The following is a 16,442-nucleotide window of genomic DNA, read 5'->3' as shown; positions in this document are numbered from 1 at the left end:
TATATATGCTAGAATGCCTACACCAGCACCATGGACAGCTACATGAACGCACTGCTGTCCAAATGATGGATATTATTAAATTGGCACAACTAAACGTTTTAAAGCTGAAGCATATATATATTTGGAATCTAGTTTAAATCAGAAGATACACCATGCTAAGATAAGAAAAAATGGTACCGTTTAATCTGCAATGACGAGGAATGACAATATGCAAGTATTTTAAAATTTCATGGACTCACCTTTTCTTTGGTAGGTAAAGTCTGAGTTCTGGTAAAAGTGTCTCCTTCGTTAATACTGATCAGTTCTGCATCTACAGGTGGAATCGAGGCGGGGAAAACCACCACGTCACTCTTGAGCGTGTCTGAGCTGAAACACACATCATACTGCTGAGTAGCTTTAGAGTAAGACCAGCTCCCGTCAGGGTGGGTGGTGATCATGGGGGCGCTGTACCTGCTGAAAGTGCCATCTGTCCTGTGGCATCTGACTGCTATTAAAGTGATGAGGCTGAGCAGAAAGAAGACGGACACCGACACAATGGCGATCAACAGATACAGGTTCAAATCCGAGAAGCTGTCCTCCTTTACAGGCACATGTCTGAACGGAGTCTGGATTTCAGCCGTGCTTTCAACCACCACCACATCAATAGACACAGTAGTTGACAGGGAGGGTTCTCCGTTATCAGAGACCAAGACCACCAAGGGGTGAGTTTTGAGGTCATTGTCACTCATTCTCCTCTTAGTCCTGATCTCCCCGGTGCTGGTTCCGATCCTGAACAAGTTGTTTCCTTTGGGCTCAGACAGGTGATAAGAAAGCAGCGCGTTGTATCCAGAGTCTGCGTCTACAGCCCTGATCTTTGCCACAAAGTATCCCGCTTCAGCAGAGTAGGGGATGCTCTCACTGTTAACGGAGCCATGCTCAGAATATGGCGCGAGAATCGTAGGACTGTTGTCATTTTGATCGAGGAGTAAAACGTTCACAGTCACGTTGCTGCTGAGCGGAGGAACACCAGAGTCTGTGGCCTGAACTTTAAACTGGAATGTTTTTAACTCCTCGTAGTTAAAAGACTGCAGGCTGATTATATCTCCTGTCTCCGAGTTGATATTAATCATTGTAGATAACAGCAGCTGGTTATTGCCAATTTTTAACAATGAATAGCTGATTTGGCTATTTTGGTCTATGTCTGCATCAGTTGCAGTCACTCTTTTAATGACTGCTCCCACTGGACTGTTCTCATTCACATAAACATCAATTACGGCCTCCGTGAACAGAGGTGCATTATCATTGACATCAGAAACGTGTATGGAAACTACACTTGTGCTGGTAAGTGGTGGAATCCCTTTGTCATTAGCGATTATATTGACATTGTAAATAGAGAATTTCTCCCTGTCCAGAGGTCCATCAACTAACAGCGAATAATAATTTTTGTAGTTAGTTTCGAGTTTGAATGGCGCTTTGTTTTTAATTTGGATCTCCACATCACCGTTTTTTCCACCGTCTTTATCGAGGACAGATACAAGTGCAACTGCGGTGCCTACAGGAGCATCCTCTTTTACCTTCCTATGTAATGACGTCACCGTGATCTCAGGAACATTATCATTTAAGTCCACCACTTCTACCAGCACTTTACAGTGAGCGGACATCGGAGGATGCCCTTTATCACTGGCCACAACACGTACCTCAAAAGCCCTCCTCTCTTCAAAGTCTATTTTCCCTTTGACCTTAATGACACCAGTCTGAGGTTCAATTTCAAATATATCAAGTACGTGATCTTGGTCTTTGCTTCTCAGCGAATATACAATCTCACTGTTTAAACCCTCATCTGCATCAGTGGCGTTCACTGTGATTACCTTTAACCCCAGTGGAATGTTTTCTGGAATTTTTGTTTTATACAAGGATTCACTAAAGATCGGAATATTATCATTATTGTCTAATACATTAATAACGAGTTGCGAGGTGCCGGATTTCGGTGGGGTCCCTCCATCTACAGCTGTCAGTGTCATAGTGATGACTGCCTGCTTTTCTCGGTCTAAGGCTTTCTGCAGCACCAACTCAGCAGACACACGGTCACCTGCTTTGTGCACGGCCAACGAAAATTTTTCATTTTGGCTTAATTTGTAAGTGCTTACTCCGTTTTTCCCCATATCCGCATCAGTTGCTTCGGATAATTCAAATTTCACTCCAGGCAATGTGCTCTCTGCAATATATAAATTTTGCAGTTTTGTTGTAAACAAAGGAGCATTGTCGTTTACATCTAAGATCTCTACATCAATACGATAAAGCTTCAATGGGTTATTTATTACGGCTTCTACACTTACTGGACATTTTAGTTCCTCCGAGCAGAGCTCCTCTCTGTCTATTCTCTCACTGACATACAGAACACCAGTCTTTAGATTTACCTCGAAAAATTTTCTCTTTGATCCAGTAACGATTTGAAACATACGAGATTCCAACTCTTGTGAATTCAGGTTTAGATCCTTAGCGATATTCCCAACAGGAGTCCCCGGGTTTACCTCCTCTGAGATTGAATAGGAGAGCTGCCCAGCCACAGTCTGCCAGTAAACATCCAGTAAAAAAAGGCACAAATACATCCCAAAATAGCTCAATTTAAAGGGCGACATCTCTGTTCAATGTGAACAAAGCATAAATTTGAGCTCCAGTGGCATTCAGATATTTAGGAAAGAATGGACGATCAGGGAGCTTTTTGACTGTAGTATTCTGTTTGTTCCACCGTCGTTTGAGTCTTATAACAAAGACAGAAATCGTTCATATCGCTTGTAAACGGGAGGGGCCAAGTTCTATTAAAGAGCAGGGCTGTAACTAATGGACCAACAGCGACGCCACGTGGTGAAAAGAGCGCAATGCAGAGGCCAGTGAAAACAGTTGCTTCTCCTGCAGCCATCAGGTCACACCAAAGGTATCTGAAAAGCTTAACATCAGAAATCGGAACAACTCTTCTCTGCACCATGGACAACACCTGAATGAGTGTCCTTGTAGAAAGTGATAGTATCAAATACATCGCATCCCACGTTACTCTACCTTTTTCCACTAAACCTCTTTGTTCCATTCAATTTAAGAGTTATTTGTAGATTCTATTAACTACTAATGTGAGCTTAATAAACGGATAAAAAGTTGGAGGCTGCCTGAAATTTTTAGCATTCAGCCATGCCTATATAGCAATGTGTGAATTGCACCACAAGTTTTATCATGTCTACAAATTTGTATGTATTTTTTCCCTAAGAGTGCGTAAAAACAAACAAACAAGCAAGCAAACAAACAAAAACAGTAAAAAACAAACAAACAAACAAACAAAAAACCCTCCCTAAACCATAAAAAATAGTACAGTTTCTTCTTCTGCACCCACATCAATGGCTTCTTTATTTATCTTTTAATGAAATTTTCTTTTTCAGCCTTTTGGGCAATAAATATATTTAATCGTACCTAGTTATTCTTCTGCACATATGAGCACAGGAGGGGGTGTCTGCTTCTCGTGTTGTATTTTTGGTGCATTTTAGTATTACTCCACATTTCCACAGAGACAGTAGTCATGAGCTTGTTTGTAATCCCAAGCCCTAGATTCAGAAACTCCTGCCCTATTTCCATTCCTCCGAAAACACGATTTGATTTGAAAATATTATCCCACAACTACAATCATCTGTCAGCCCCCACAGACAATATTAATAATAATAATGGCTCACATAGGATGATCTGTGTGTTCATTTTCCTAATGCATGTAATAGAAAACAGTAGGTAAAGTATAGAAGAGAGAGTATAGTGCTCTTGTGGTTTATTAACATACACAAGCAAATGCATACATATCCACCATCGCAATTATGCAACCCGTTATGAAATTCAATTATTCATGGTTTATTTTAGGGCCAGACTACACTACTTTGACTTTACAGGACTTCAGTCTGGATTATCATTCTCCTAAAGTCACCATGAAACACATATGAGTGTTCCATAAATTTCACACTTGGTATTCTTTGCTGCCCAGTGAGAGGATGAACACTTTTTTTTTCTTATTCTAAACAAACAATACATTTTTAAAAGAAACAAATCCATGGCTTCTGTAATTATGGAAAACCTAGTTCCACATAGATGAAACACAGTATATTAGCCAGCAGCTCTGAATACACCCTGGAATTAGTGGTGGGTTACTGAGCATATCCATAAGGCCATCCACACCTCTTCATTCGGTGATAGAGTTAATTAGGGAAACATGCAGAATGTTTAGTTCATCAAAACATAGTTGTTTAAACAGTAATGCAAAAATAACAATTGATTTTTAACACCTATACACCTAGACCAACCTCAAACAAACAAAATCAACCAAAAGCAAGTTAAACAGATAAGTTTTTAACTGCTTTTTAAAAGAAATGACTGAGTCCACAGTTCTCAAACTCAAAGGGAGTGAGTTCCAGAGTCTGGTCGCCACTGATACATACACTCTGTCACCTTTTGTTTTTAACCGTGTATGCTGGACAACCAACAAGCCCTGGTCACAAGACCTCAGGGACCCGCTGGGGCGATAACGAAGAAGAAGATCACTGATGTAAGTTGGAGCTACACCGTGCAGGTCCCTATAGGTCATGATTATAATCTTTAAATGGACCCTGAACTTGACAGGGAGCCATTGCAGTTGAATCAGCAGGGGAGTGGCATGGGAGCATTTGGGATACTTTGTCAGAAGCCTAGCAGCAGCATTTTGAACACCCTGCAGTCATTCCAGGAAGGCATTACTTAAGCAAGTAAACAAGGAATTACAATAATCTAAATGAGATGAAACAAAAGCATAAATAATCATTTCCAATTCGAAGTGTGACACAATGGGACTAAGCTTAGCAATATTTCTTAAATGGTAAAAACAAGAGCGAACCAAACATTTAACGTGCGTGTGCAGCGTCAGAGCTGGTTCCTAATGGAGGGTTTAATATAAGAAGCAAGAGGGCCTAGATTTTAACCACGAGGGGAACAAATTTCTCAGGAGCAAAGACAATGACTTCAGTTTTATCAGTATTTAGTTGAAGATAATTATCAGCCATCCAATCTCTGCTGGAATCTAAGCAGGATTTGAAGCTTTGAAGCTTAGAAACATCAGGTGGCCTAAAAGAGATATAAAGCTGAATATCATCTGCATTACAATGATATGAAATATTCGGAAAAGAGCTAAGAAGTTGAAGAAGAGGGACTAAATACAACAGAAACAGTAACGGTCCCAAGACAGAATGCTGTGGCACCCCATAGGCGAGAGAGGTGTGCGTTTGTTTTTAAAACCGATGCATGCATGCATTGATAAAAGTCATTCTTCCTCTGGGTATAATAATTGAAACTTCTGAATAATTAATAGTGATTAAACTGTTGTATAGAAAAATTTACATTATTTGCTACCTAAAATATGAGAGCTGTTAAAAATAAGTCTAGTGGTTAAGTACACATGTACTTAACCTTCTTCTCTGTCTGTTGTTTGCCCATAACACGATAATGTTAGAGGTGAAACTAGAATCACCACTGGCAGTGTGATGAAAGGGTCAGATAAAGCAGTGAGAGGTAGGTGAAGGGAGGGGGTTGCAGGGGCGGAAGCAGTCAGCAGCACTGCTTTAGGTGTGTTCACTGCATTATTAAAGGGATACTACCACATACAGTACAGCCACCACATTAGCTTCTATATTGCCTGCATGTAATCATCTCATGCCTTCACACAGCCATCGGTTTTGTGTGCGTGTTTATGAGTAAGTGTGTGTGTGTCCTAAGGATGTATACTGTACTGTTGATCTGTGTGCGTGAGTAGATAGGGGAAGGGTGTGATCTAAACATGCTTCTAGGCGAGTCCTACCCCCACTTTTCCTCTCTCCCTCTGCACAGCTCTCATCTCCATAGCAACGCCATCTTGGGCACAGGCATGAATGCATATGTGAACACACACACACACACACACACACACACTAATGCAGTAGCCTGTGTGTTTAGCTTTCAGAATGCGTCAGATAGCACAAAAATGACAAATTAGATTTCATATCTACTTCCACATTTTATCTGCTTGTGCCCCCCCCACACACACACACACACAAACTCACTCAAGCACACACAAACCATACTCTTGCGCATACCTCACCAGACTGTGCAGGGCTGCAGTTGTAATTGGTAATGTAGCACTGCAGCGGCACATTCACTGTCACAGCACTTTTACAGAAGTGTCTGCTTCTCTTTCCACCCCCCACAAACCCTCAGAGAGCCTGACCTTTGCATTCAGCCATGCACATCCTACCTTCTTGGTGCCAGGCCTCTGGAGACCTCAAACACACACACATAGTCCCTCCTGCCATTTGCACATTACATCCTTTTCATATGATGAGATACTAATGTCATAGTGGGGTTTTTATGTGGCATGTATCTCATCATGACACAAGAGGGCAACCTACTCCTTGTGTATAAGTACTACTATATTATGCTTTTTACTTTTCAAATCCTTTTCACTTTGTGCACTTTATGCACTGGGCCCATTTAATATGCAGTGTCTGCTTATTGTCAGAAAAGCAGGCGTGATATGAATTATCCAGCACTTGACTATTGCAATAGAGTAATATAATACAATAATGGAAAAATTACTTTTCAATGATCTTATATGCATTTTAGCTCTGACATATGCAGATGTAAATTCACTATATAGAATAATATCCACTTACTAGAGAACTGTGCATACAATTATGTGCATATCAGCGTAACTGTAATAACATCTATGTACTGGAAAGCTGGGCATGCAATCAGCTGTTTACCTACTTACACAATTTGTGAAATAATCTATGACTAATATAATAAAGAGAGGAAGGATGCAAGAAAAGATGAATCACTCCTAGTTTTAAAACCAACTACCACTTAATCATTTATTTCCAAATCTGTGCCTGCCTTCACTGGTTTCTGGACTAAGTAGGACAGGGGCGGGTCCGCGGAAACATGAGCAAGATCAAAACCGGGACACAGCAATATGGAGCATGCCCAAACATACGCATGCACACAGCCCTGAGAGGCACACCAACACAATAGAACACAGTGTTCACTCATTTGGAAAACAATGGCACAATGCCCAAAAATCACATAATTAGTTACTCTACTGTAAAACAACATACAGGAGCAACATCCTGCCACTGCTACAGTGTGATTATTGTGTGTCATGATTTATCACAGACTTGCTGGGGAAATAAAACAGTATAGTGACCTATCAACTAAGTAAATATTAAACATAATCATAATCATAATCATCATACTTTATTAATCCCTAAGGATTAAGGATCCCATATACTATTTAGTATTTAGAAAACATTTTCCATATAGTGTATTTTGCTTTAAAATGTAAAAAAAAACTTCACTCTTCATTTTATGTTTTAATGTATTCAACAATTTATTTACACTAGCAATGTTTTCATTTAGTGTAAGAACCTCCATAAGTTTGATCAGTTAGGAAATGATCACTAATGTGCAGAGCAGGGCTGATCAAAGACGATGTGTTATTGAATCTGTGATACTGTATCTAATTAGTAACAAGCATCTGCACAGCATGAATGGCAACATTGCAGTCTGGAGTTCAAATACATGAAGGGCTGATCAGGCTCTGTGTGGTTTGTGTGGTTTGTGTGAGAGAGGTGTGAGAGTGAGAAATATAAAAGGTATGAGAGACAGCATGAATTCCATTCACATATAGTTCAGCATTGTGACTCAAATTTTAAAATGTGTAATTCAGCAACTGGTTGTGCAAGCAGAAAAACAGCCATGGATTACTTTGCAAAAACAGAGCATCAATCAAAGCTGTCAATAAACAGGAGCTTCAACAGGCTTTGGTAACAGCAAAGGTAGCACAGAAATCTGATTGGTCACTGTGGCTGAAATGGACAGTGATTGGCTCAGTATTGTGCCTAGCAACAAAGGCAGTGTTATAGAAAGCACCCAGAATTGATTTACTATCTCCCTTCTGGTACCCATGGTGACGCAGATGCAGCCCCTGTCTATGCCCCACCCTGCCTCCCCCTCTACCTCCACCACACCCTTCTTTATGAGCAGTCAGTACATAAGCCAAGGACAAGGCATTTAAACACAACCATATAAACTAAAAAAAAAAGGATTGTGTTTGATTAAAAATCATATTTTGTTTCACACTGTCCACAGTGATACATTAAATTCAACCATGGAGTGTAACATAGAGCACAGAAAGCATCTGGTACAGTCTGTCTCTGTCATCTCCTCCTCTTTTCTTTTTTTCTCCCTCACTCACACACTGAAATAGCTTGACTCAAACAATTCTCAGTGGGATTAAGAATAAATCTAGCTTTATATGCATGGATAACCTAGATTTGTCAATCAAACAGTTCACTGGGGAATAGGTCAGTGTACTGCTTTTGGTATGGCTGGAAATTGGGGACAGACCTGCTATCTGCAGATCAATACTGCATGAGAAACTCAGTAAAAAATAGCATTCAATATACTACCACATGCAGAGTGGTAACACGTTAAATAATTGAATGCATTGATATTTAGACAGGCTGGTAATATCCACTTGTTGCCACAAGGGGGAGCCTTTTAAAAAATCACTCTCTTTGTTCTCCATTGCAGTTTCCATATCCACAGACAGACATAGACTGATATCAGAGGCAGGCAAAGATATAAAGCCTTAAATTAGATTAGCACCGTCACACACTTCCAAAATTGTATCAGTGCTAAAGATACACTAACAGGCTGTGTGTCTACTACACATTTCCTCTGCCTGCGGAAATTAAAATGTCAACTGTCCCAGATGGGAAAGAAGATGCCGATGTCAGCTACTGAGTCTAACAATACCTGCACAATCTCATCCAGCCTGATACATATCAAAACAAAGAAAAGGGAGAAGAAAACAGAGAAATTCTTCTATCATTTACAAATCAAAACAAGTAAAGATTATGCAGAATATATGGCAAGCATCGGACATTTCTACTGTACACAATTTACACACAAAGAGCTGCAAGGCATAATTTATCCATACTTAAATGTGTCATATATATTTTACACACACATTACACCTGCACACCATTTCAGCTTTGTGTAATATCTATTTTTACGTTCTTAATAGCCATGCAGCATGAAACATGCATCATTCAGAGGTGCATTCGAAGGGCAGAGCTTCGGTGGAAGAGCATAAAAAAAGAATGAATTATAGAGGAGAGCGCTGGCCTGCAGAGAATCTGACACTGAGAAATGACTGAGATGGTTCTGTGAGGTTGCTCCACTTTCCACAGAAATGAAGATAACTATTTATAAAAATAATAACTTGCCTACAAATCGTTTAAGCATACTTCCGTTTACCGAGAATAACAAACACCAATTTCCACTCTCATTAACATCAAAACTTAAACATCTACTTGTGCAGCAGCAAAAATAATGTTCCTTCTTAAGGTGTGATGATAGGGATATAAATGATCTGCTCTAAGTGTCACATATTGTTTGAGTGTTCATGTTAGTTTGCATGCATGTGTGTTTTTGGCTGAGGAGTGTTAAACAGTGAGGGAAGAAAAAACCTATTGCCACTTGCTAGTTTAATGTTTCCCCACATGTTTTCTGTCTAAGACTCACTGATACATGACTGCTGACATAAATGCCACCTTCATTATTGTTATGGCATTCTGCTTTAGTGTTACTCAATTCAGTTGCCTTTTTGAAACTGTGTTTTTTTTATATATGTGGCTATTGTTTTTTTAATATGTCAGGCCCTTTTTGTCAGATTAAATATCAACAACATGCCTCTGTATTGTTCAGCACAATCCAACAGCAACACAAACTACAGCTTCTTACAGACTGTAAAGTTGAATTCACAGTCCTCTCATACCATATGTTTAGCATACAATATATGCAGCTTTAAAAAATAATTCAATGGGACAGATCTTTTTAAGTGGGTATAAGCATGCAAAGTTTAAAGTCAAGGACAAAGCAAATACATAACAGATTAAAGAAAACAACATGGTGGCAGCATGGTGGCATGGTGATTAGCACTGTTGCCTCACAGCAAGAAGGTCTGAGTTTTATTCCACCACCTGGCCAGGGCCTTTCTGTCTGAAGTTTGCATGTTCTTCCTGTGTTTGTGCGGGTTCTCTCTGGCTACTCCGGCTTCCTCCCATCGTCCAAAGACATGCAGTTAGTGAGGTTGGGTTAGATGGGGATGTCAGCTACTGACAGCTAGAATTACATAACTGGTAATTCTAAATTGCCGAAAGGTGTGAATGTGAGTGGGAATGGTTGTCTATCTCTATGTGTTAGCCCTGCGACAGATTGGTGACCTGTCCAGTGTGTACCCTGCCTCTCCCCCCATGGTAGTTGGGATGGGCTCCAGCCACAGCCCTGACAAGGATAAGCGGAAGAGAATGGATGCATGAATAATACTACTACTACTAATAATAATAATAATAATAATAATAATAGCAATAATAATAATAATAATAATAATGATAATAATAATAATAATAATGCTGTCTAGCCATTAGCCTGAAGTTTAAAGCTGAGTGAAATCCTAGGTTATTTTATGCGCTGCTGTCTTTCAAAGCTGCTCTTCATGGCATCGTTAAGATGATTCCACCTAATCATACTGGAGGACCAACATAGTAGAATTATTACTTTACATACTTTACAGAAGCCCTAATCCAACACAAATGGGGATAGTGACAGTTATAGCAGATGAAAAAATGCTTGGATAGGAATTCTCTTTTGAAAACACCTAAAGCAACAGCAGCAATATTTTGGCACTTTTAAACATTTGGCATGGCAAACTGCCAAAAGTACAGCTTTTTATATAATGCGTTGAGATCTAACATGATGCTTTCACAAAGGTCATGTGTTGCAGGTTTACACTGAATTGTTTCTAATATACTGCTTACAAAGTACTGAGTATTTTTATGCCATTTCACAATTTCTGTCTATTTCTATCATTATTCTATTAGAAGCATTATCACTATAATTCATTACTTTAGTTCTCTGCTCTAGGACAAAGCAAAGTGACAAAAATCGGGCAGTAAAGGGCTTAGGGAGAAATTACACTCCAGCCTTATCATGAGCACCTCATTTATAGCAGTCTGTTAACAAGCAAAATAAACACATTTTGTTATGTTGGTATCACGTTTTTTTTTTTTTGTCTCTGCACAACTTTGCTCCCCTCATTCCCATTAAGCAGATTCTCACTTCATTATCTGTAATGCGATGCATAGATTATCTGGCCCAGTATCTACTGTGAGTTTTGGTCTGCATAAAAGACTGAGTTCATCTGTTTGCTAAATCCCTTTCTACCTGATCTCACTATCTACTATAAAATCAAGCCTTAACGTAATTTGACACACTATCAGCATTGAAGCAGAGGTACACAGTAACACTCTTTTTGAAACTAATGGTACGTCTCAATTATGTGGTACTGCAATTATAATATAATATAAATAAGAAATTTATTGCACTAGCCCTTGTACAGCTGCTGTTGCTCAGTTTGTGAGATTAATGTTTTAAAGGCCCTTAGGCTCATAGTCTCTGAATGAGTGACATGCTTTTGTGACTAAAAACAAAATAATGAGAAAGGTAATGTCTGACTGAACACAACACTTATACCAATCATTTTGATAAAATGTAAATAGCAAAAAGCATGAAAAAGCATGAAACAAATGTAATTAATAAATTCTGATAGCCATTTCCCCCAAATAAGGGATAGCTGTAGGTTTATGACCCACAAAATAATAAATGAAACACATTATTGTTAAATGTATTGTTTCCTGAAAACAGGAAAAATAGTAATTGTGAACAGCATAATGATTATTTATGCAGACCGCGAACAAACCGAAGAAATAATGCGATGACCAAAATATTCCCTAACATTAACCAAAATACCCATCCTTACCTTAAATCTAACAAAATTGAATAGCAATATGCAAATTCTAAGAACATTGTTCATGTAATCCCATCCTTCATCCTCCTGTATAAGAAGTATTTAACTCAAGTCAACAGCAACAAGCTGAAAAAATGTTACTTTGGATTCATATGCAGGCAAAATTATTATTATTTTTCCTCTAGGACCTCTGGCTTTGAAAAACAACACTAGACTTGGCTATGCTTCACGTGTCCCTACTACAGCCATAGGGAAGAGAGAGAAAAAGGTTTTCTAACAAACTCAGCTCATAGCTCCAGTTTATTGAGAAAGAGGAGGTAGAGTTGAGAAAAGAGGCCACCTATGTTTTCAGCGGCAAGGAAGGATTGTATAGCTTCAACTAAGCTTTGTAATAGCAGTTAGCAACCAAGTCAAACCAAAACGAACACCAGGCTGAGCAAAAAAACAGAGAACTGGGGGATAACAAAAGAAAGAGTAAAGAAGCTTACAAAATGTGTCAGCCATTTTCTGTGAGCCTGCAGTTGCACAAAGCGACAGGAGAGGGCATAAGAAAGAGTATCAGCAAAAAGAAATCAGGATGCGTAGGAGGAGGAGGAGAAGAGATTCTTTGTTTAAGAAATGAAATGAAGAAATATGAAGACAAATACACTGATTGAAGAATCGAGCAAGAAATGGCAAGGAAATGAGGGAGAGATGAAGATGAGAAGGAAAGCACATGAGGCTGAGAAAAGTGGGGTAGTAATCAAGAGAACAAAGGTTGGGGAAAGGGGGGGGGGGGGGGGAGCAGTCAGTGGGAGGAGAGCGTGTGGTATGAGCCACAGCATCATCATCTTCCACACCCTTGTGTCATTGTTTTATTCATACACTACTAGATTTGATTGTGGGAAACAGAGAAAGGTCTAGGAATGAACAGACATGTAAACACAAAAACACAGCTCTGTGTGTGTGTGTATGTTTGTCTGTGTGCCTGTGTGACTACAGGGAATGTCATAGCCTATCATCTTTCTAATATCATGTTAAAATAATACTAGCACCAACCCTAAATGCCCACATTCCTGATTCATTTTTTATGACAGATGGTTCATCCTGAAATAAACCCAGCAGACCAACTTCGCAAAATGAAAAGCTACATGTGGGATGAGATGACTCACGTCCTGAACAGAAAAACTCACTGCATCACACACTAAGAAAAATGACCTGGAGGAGCTGAATGTCCATTTTAAAAACACAGAGAATACAAGGAGACTTTTTTACACTGTAGCTTTAATCACTGTTAAAATGGGCTTTCTCATGTGTCTGCGTCAAGTGTCATGTGATCATACATAAACACAAACACACACACACTGTGCATCCTTTCAGATACCATGGATTAATGTATGATATACCTGTACCCACCCAGGCTGTGCGGTATATGCTACAGTATATATAGTATTATTGTTTGCGGCATACATGCACATACTATTCCTCCATATCATGTGAAACTTCAAGTCTCAACCTTTAAGAGAAATAATAAACAATCTAGTTTGACTTTGTCCCATTGGTTTTCTTTGGGAAAAGTTTTAATAATATAACTAATAAGACCTATTTTAACGGGATAATGTGTGGTTTGTGTTGTATTAAACCTTGTAGAGCTTTTCTTTTAAAAGAAATTAGATTGAGAACATTTAGAGTGAAAGAGGGGTGTGACATGCAACACAGAGCTTTGCCAGATATACACTGCAGGAACAAAAAGTCTTGTGATTTGGTTACATTGAATAAAACATTAGCACATTGAAAGCTGGGCTGGAACATTCAGAAAGATAAGAATAAACAAGGCATTGACTTCACTCAAGATGTTTAGTAGGGGAACTAGACAGGCCGAATAGCCACACGGGGAAGAGGAACCCTGCAGCTACAGACTCAATCCCTCTAACGGCCAACATTTGATTCCATCCATGTGTGGCAACAAATACGGTATTAATTAGACAAGTATATGTCATTTGTGACCGTATACCTCATTTACCCCATTTACCCCGCAGTGAGCAGTGCAAGGATAAGAAGGCAATCCTCTTAGCAAGGCTACACCCAGCATCTAAACAGCAGACTCTGAATTTCCCTCACTCATTCATGCTTTCTCTCACAATTCACTAAATTCCTATTTCCTAAATCTAGATCTCAGGACACTTCATTGTGCTGTTTTTAGGTTTTGGTACAGGATAAATTAAAAGTGGTTTTTAAGCCATATGTGTCTTTACTAGTGTTCTGCTTAATGGCTGGCTGTCTTGCGTGTATCCTTGCCCTGACCCATCAGTCAGTTCAATCCTCCGGGCATGGCATGATGACCTAAGCACAGCAGCAGATGTTCTGGCTGTATGAGCACTGATGCCAAACAAGAGCAGCACAGACCAGCATCTGTTCTTATCTCTGTTGATTCAGAAAAAAAGAGGAAAAACAACAACTTGTAAACACTGCACATGGCTCAATGCACTTAACAAAGCTACCAATCACTCTGCATTACAACACACAGACATATATGTCTAGACTTAAGTACTGTTAAGCATTATGATACTATTAATATGACTATTGTTAGGAAAGTAAAGCATTGCAAAGAGAGCTTGACATAAAGACAGTGAACAAATCATCACAATGCAGTACACTAAGCAAGGCTCATATCATCCATCAAGGAGTTAAAGGGACACATGGAGATAGTGTATGCAAATTACTTTTTTTGGTGCAATGTTTTTAATGCTTAGAGAAGTTGACCCAGCTAAAGCTCCAGAGAAAGGCCTCCGTGGACTGATTCAGCTGCACTAGAGTGATTCTAAAATAAGAGTAGCAAGGACCAATCTATGGGACTCATGAGTCAATGGACTGAGAGATAATGAAATTGATGGCTTATATAACCAAGTGGTAGAGATAGCAAAGGGTCAGACCTTTTCAAACAGTAAAAATAAAAGACAGGAATTATGTAGGGTTTTTTTTCTTTTTGCTATTATTCTTTATGATTTGCTGTGTCAAATTTTGCTGGACACCCGATAAATTCTAGTTGTATCTTTATCAACACTAAAGAAAGTTTGACCCAAATACTGACGAGTACTGCCTCGCTTTTGCCATCTGACATTAAAGCTACACATGGCTCTAAATCAGTCATGTCCTAGTGCAAATGACAAGAGCTAAAGGAGCTATGCCAAGCAGTGTTGCCCCACAGATGTGAGTGCAGCCTGCAATTACATTTTTATCCCATTGACTTCTATTTTTGCCCTGTTTGTCCAGAAGCAACTGAAAAAATCCAGGTCATCTTCTTGTCATGTTTCTAGTTGATTTATTGTGTTTATTAAATGAGCTTAATCAAATAAGGGCATTTTCTGTACTGTGCGAGTGGTTCATGTGGTTGAAACTGCAGTGAGTGTCATGCATTAAACATACGAAGTGGAAATTTTAAAATTGAATATACAAGACTCAAAGGTAAAGTTAAATAATTGAGTTTAACTTGACATAAAAACATCTTGACACAAAACACATCTTCGTTCAGCCCTTCTCTGAAACTCTGTTCAAAGTGCAGCACACAGAGGTCAACAAACAGATTATTTACTAAGAACACTAAAAGATGCATTGCTGCAATGCTTGTTGATATTGACATTAAGCTCCTGATTAACCAGCACCATATTGCCTAAATGTTTACTAAGAGGAAGTACAGATATGAACACAAGCACTCATAGCAGAGATACGTAGTAAATAGCAGCTCAGACAACTTGTTTGGAAACATCTACAAATCACGTGCTTCAGTTCAACACTAATAAAAACCAGACTGTCAAAGTCAATGTGTTCCTTGAATTCTTCCACTGAGCCACATCAGTTTTTCTGCAGTGAAAAGCAAATCCCCAATCAACAGTAAGTGATTGCACCTTAAAAATAAAAATCAATGTCCAGTGACAGAAAAAAAAAGTTCAATAACAATGTGAATCTACTTAGTATGCTCATCATAAAATATAAACAAGCATGGAAGTTATTTTTTGTATTGTATTTTAGGTATTGTTGCAGAGTTTTGTGCACTAGTTCAAGAAAAGTCTAATTAAACAAAAAATATTAGATGCATTTGATCAGTTTAAAAGGCTGAAGTTGTCATAAGTTAACCTGATTATTTTTAAATACAGTTCCAGTTACCTAAGTTTTTGCTAAACATAAAATACATTTATCATTACTCAACTTCACAATTCAGTTTTAGCAAAGTTAAAATTGTGCATGCCTTCTTCTTTCCTGAACAAACAAACATTTGTGATCATGTTTTGTCCCCCCTTTCCATTTTGGGGTATAACACTCAAGTAGTGTAACGACACTTGGTGAAGACTCACACCTTGCCGTTCTGTAATAAAGGCTGTTATTAAGAAAGAATTGTGTGCTGTAGGACTTTCCACAACAGCAGCATCTGAGAAAAGTCGGAAGTTAATAAAGAACATGAAAGCTTACTTGGAAGGAAACTCACTAAGTTTCTACCCCCCCCCCCCCCCCCCCCCCCACACACACACACACACACACACACACACACACACACACACACACACACACACACACACACACACAC

General features: G+C 39.0%; 2 protein-coding genes across 6 annotated transcripts in view; both read right to left on the bottom strand.

Moving 5' to 3' along the window:
* The window catches only part of LOC308408491 (protocadherin alpha-C2-like), a gene marked incomplete at its 5' end in the record, with an annotated part of 158,904 nt that overhangs the window by 107,149 nt on the left and 35,313 nt on the right, over positions 1-16,442 (bottom strand). The gene's annotated exons all lie outside the window — the stretch shown is intronic.
* Positions 228-2,712, bottom strand: LOC308408514 (protocadherin alpha-3-like; the record flags this gene model as incomplete). The annotated part of the gene is made up of 1 exon (XM_080900827.1): positions 228-2,712. Exon 1 carries the CDS (start codon positions 2,616-2,618, stop codon positions 228-230), a length of 2,391 nt encoding a protein of 796 aa, XP_080756953.1. The 5' UTR covers positions 2,619-2,712.

Source organism: Rhamphochromis sp. 'chilingali' (assembly GCF_963969265.1).
Source record: "Rhamphochromis sp. 'chilingali' genome assembly, chromosome: 13".
Lineage (NCBI taxonomy): Eukaryota > Metazoa > Chordata > Actinopteri > Cichliformes > Cichlidae > Rhamphochromis > Rhamphochromis sp. 'chilingali'.
This window is presented reverse-complemented; position numbering and strand designations above follow the sequence as displayed.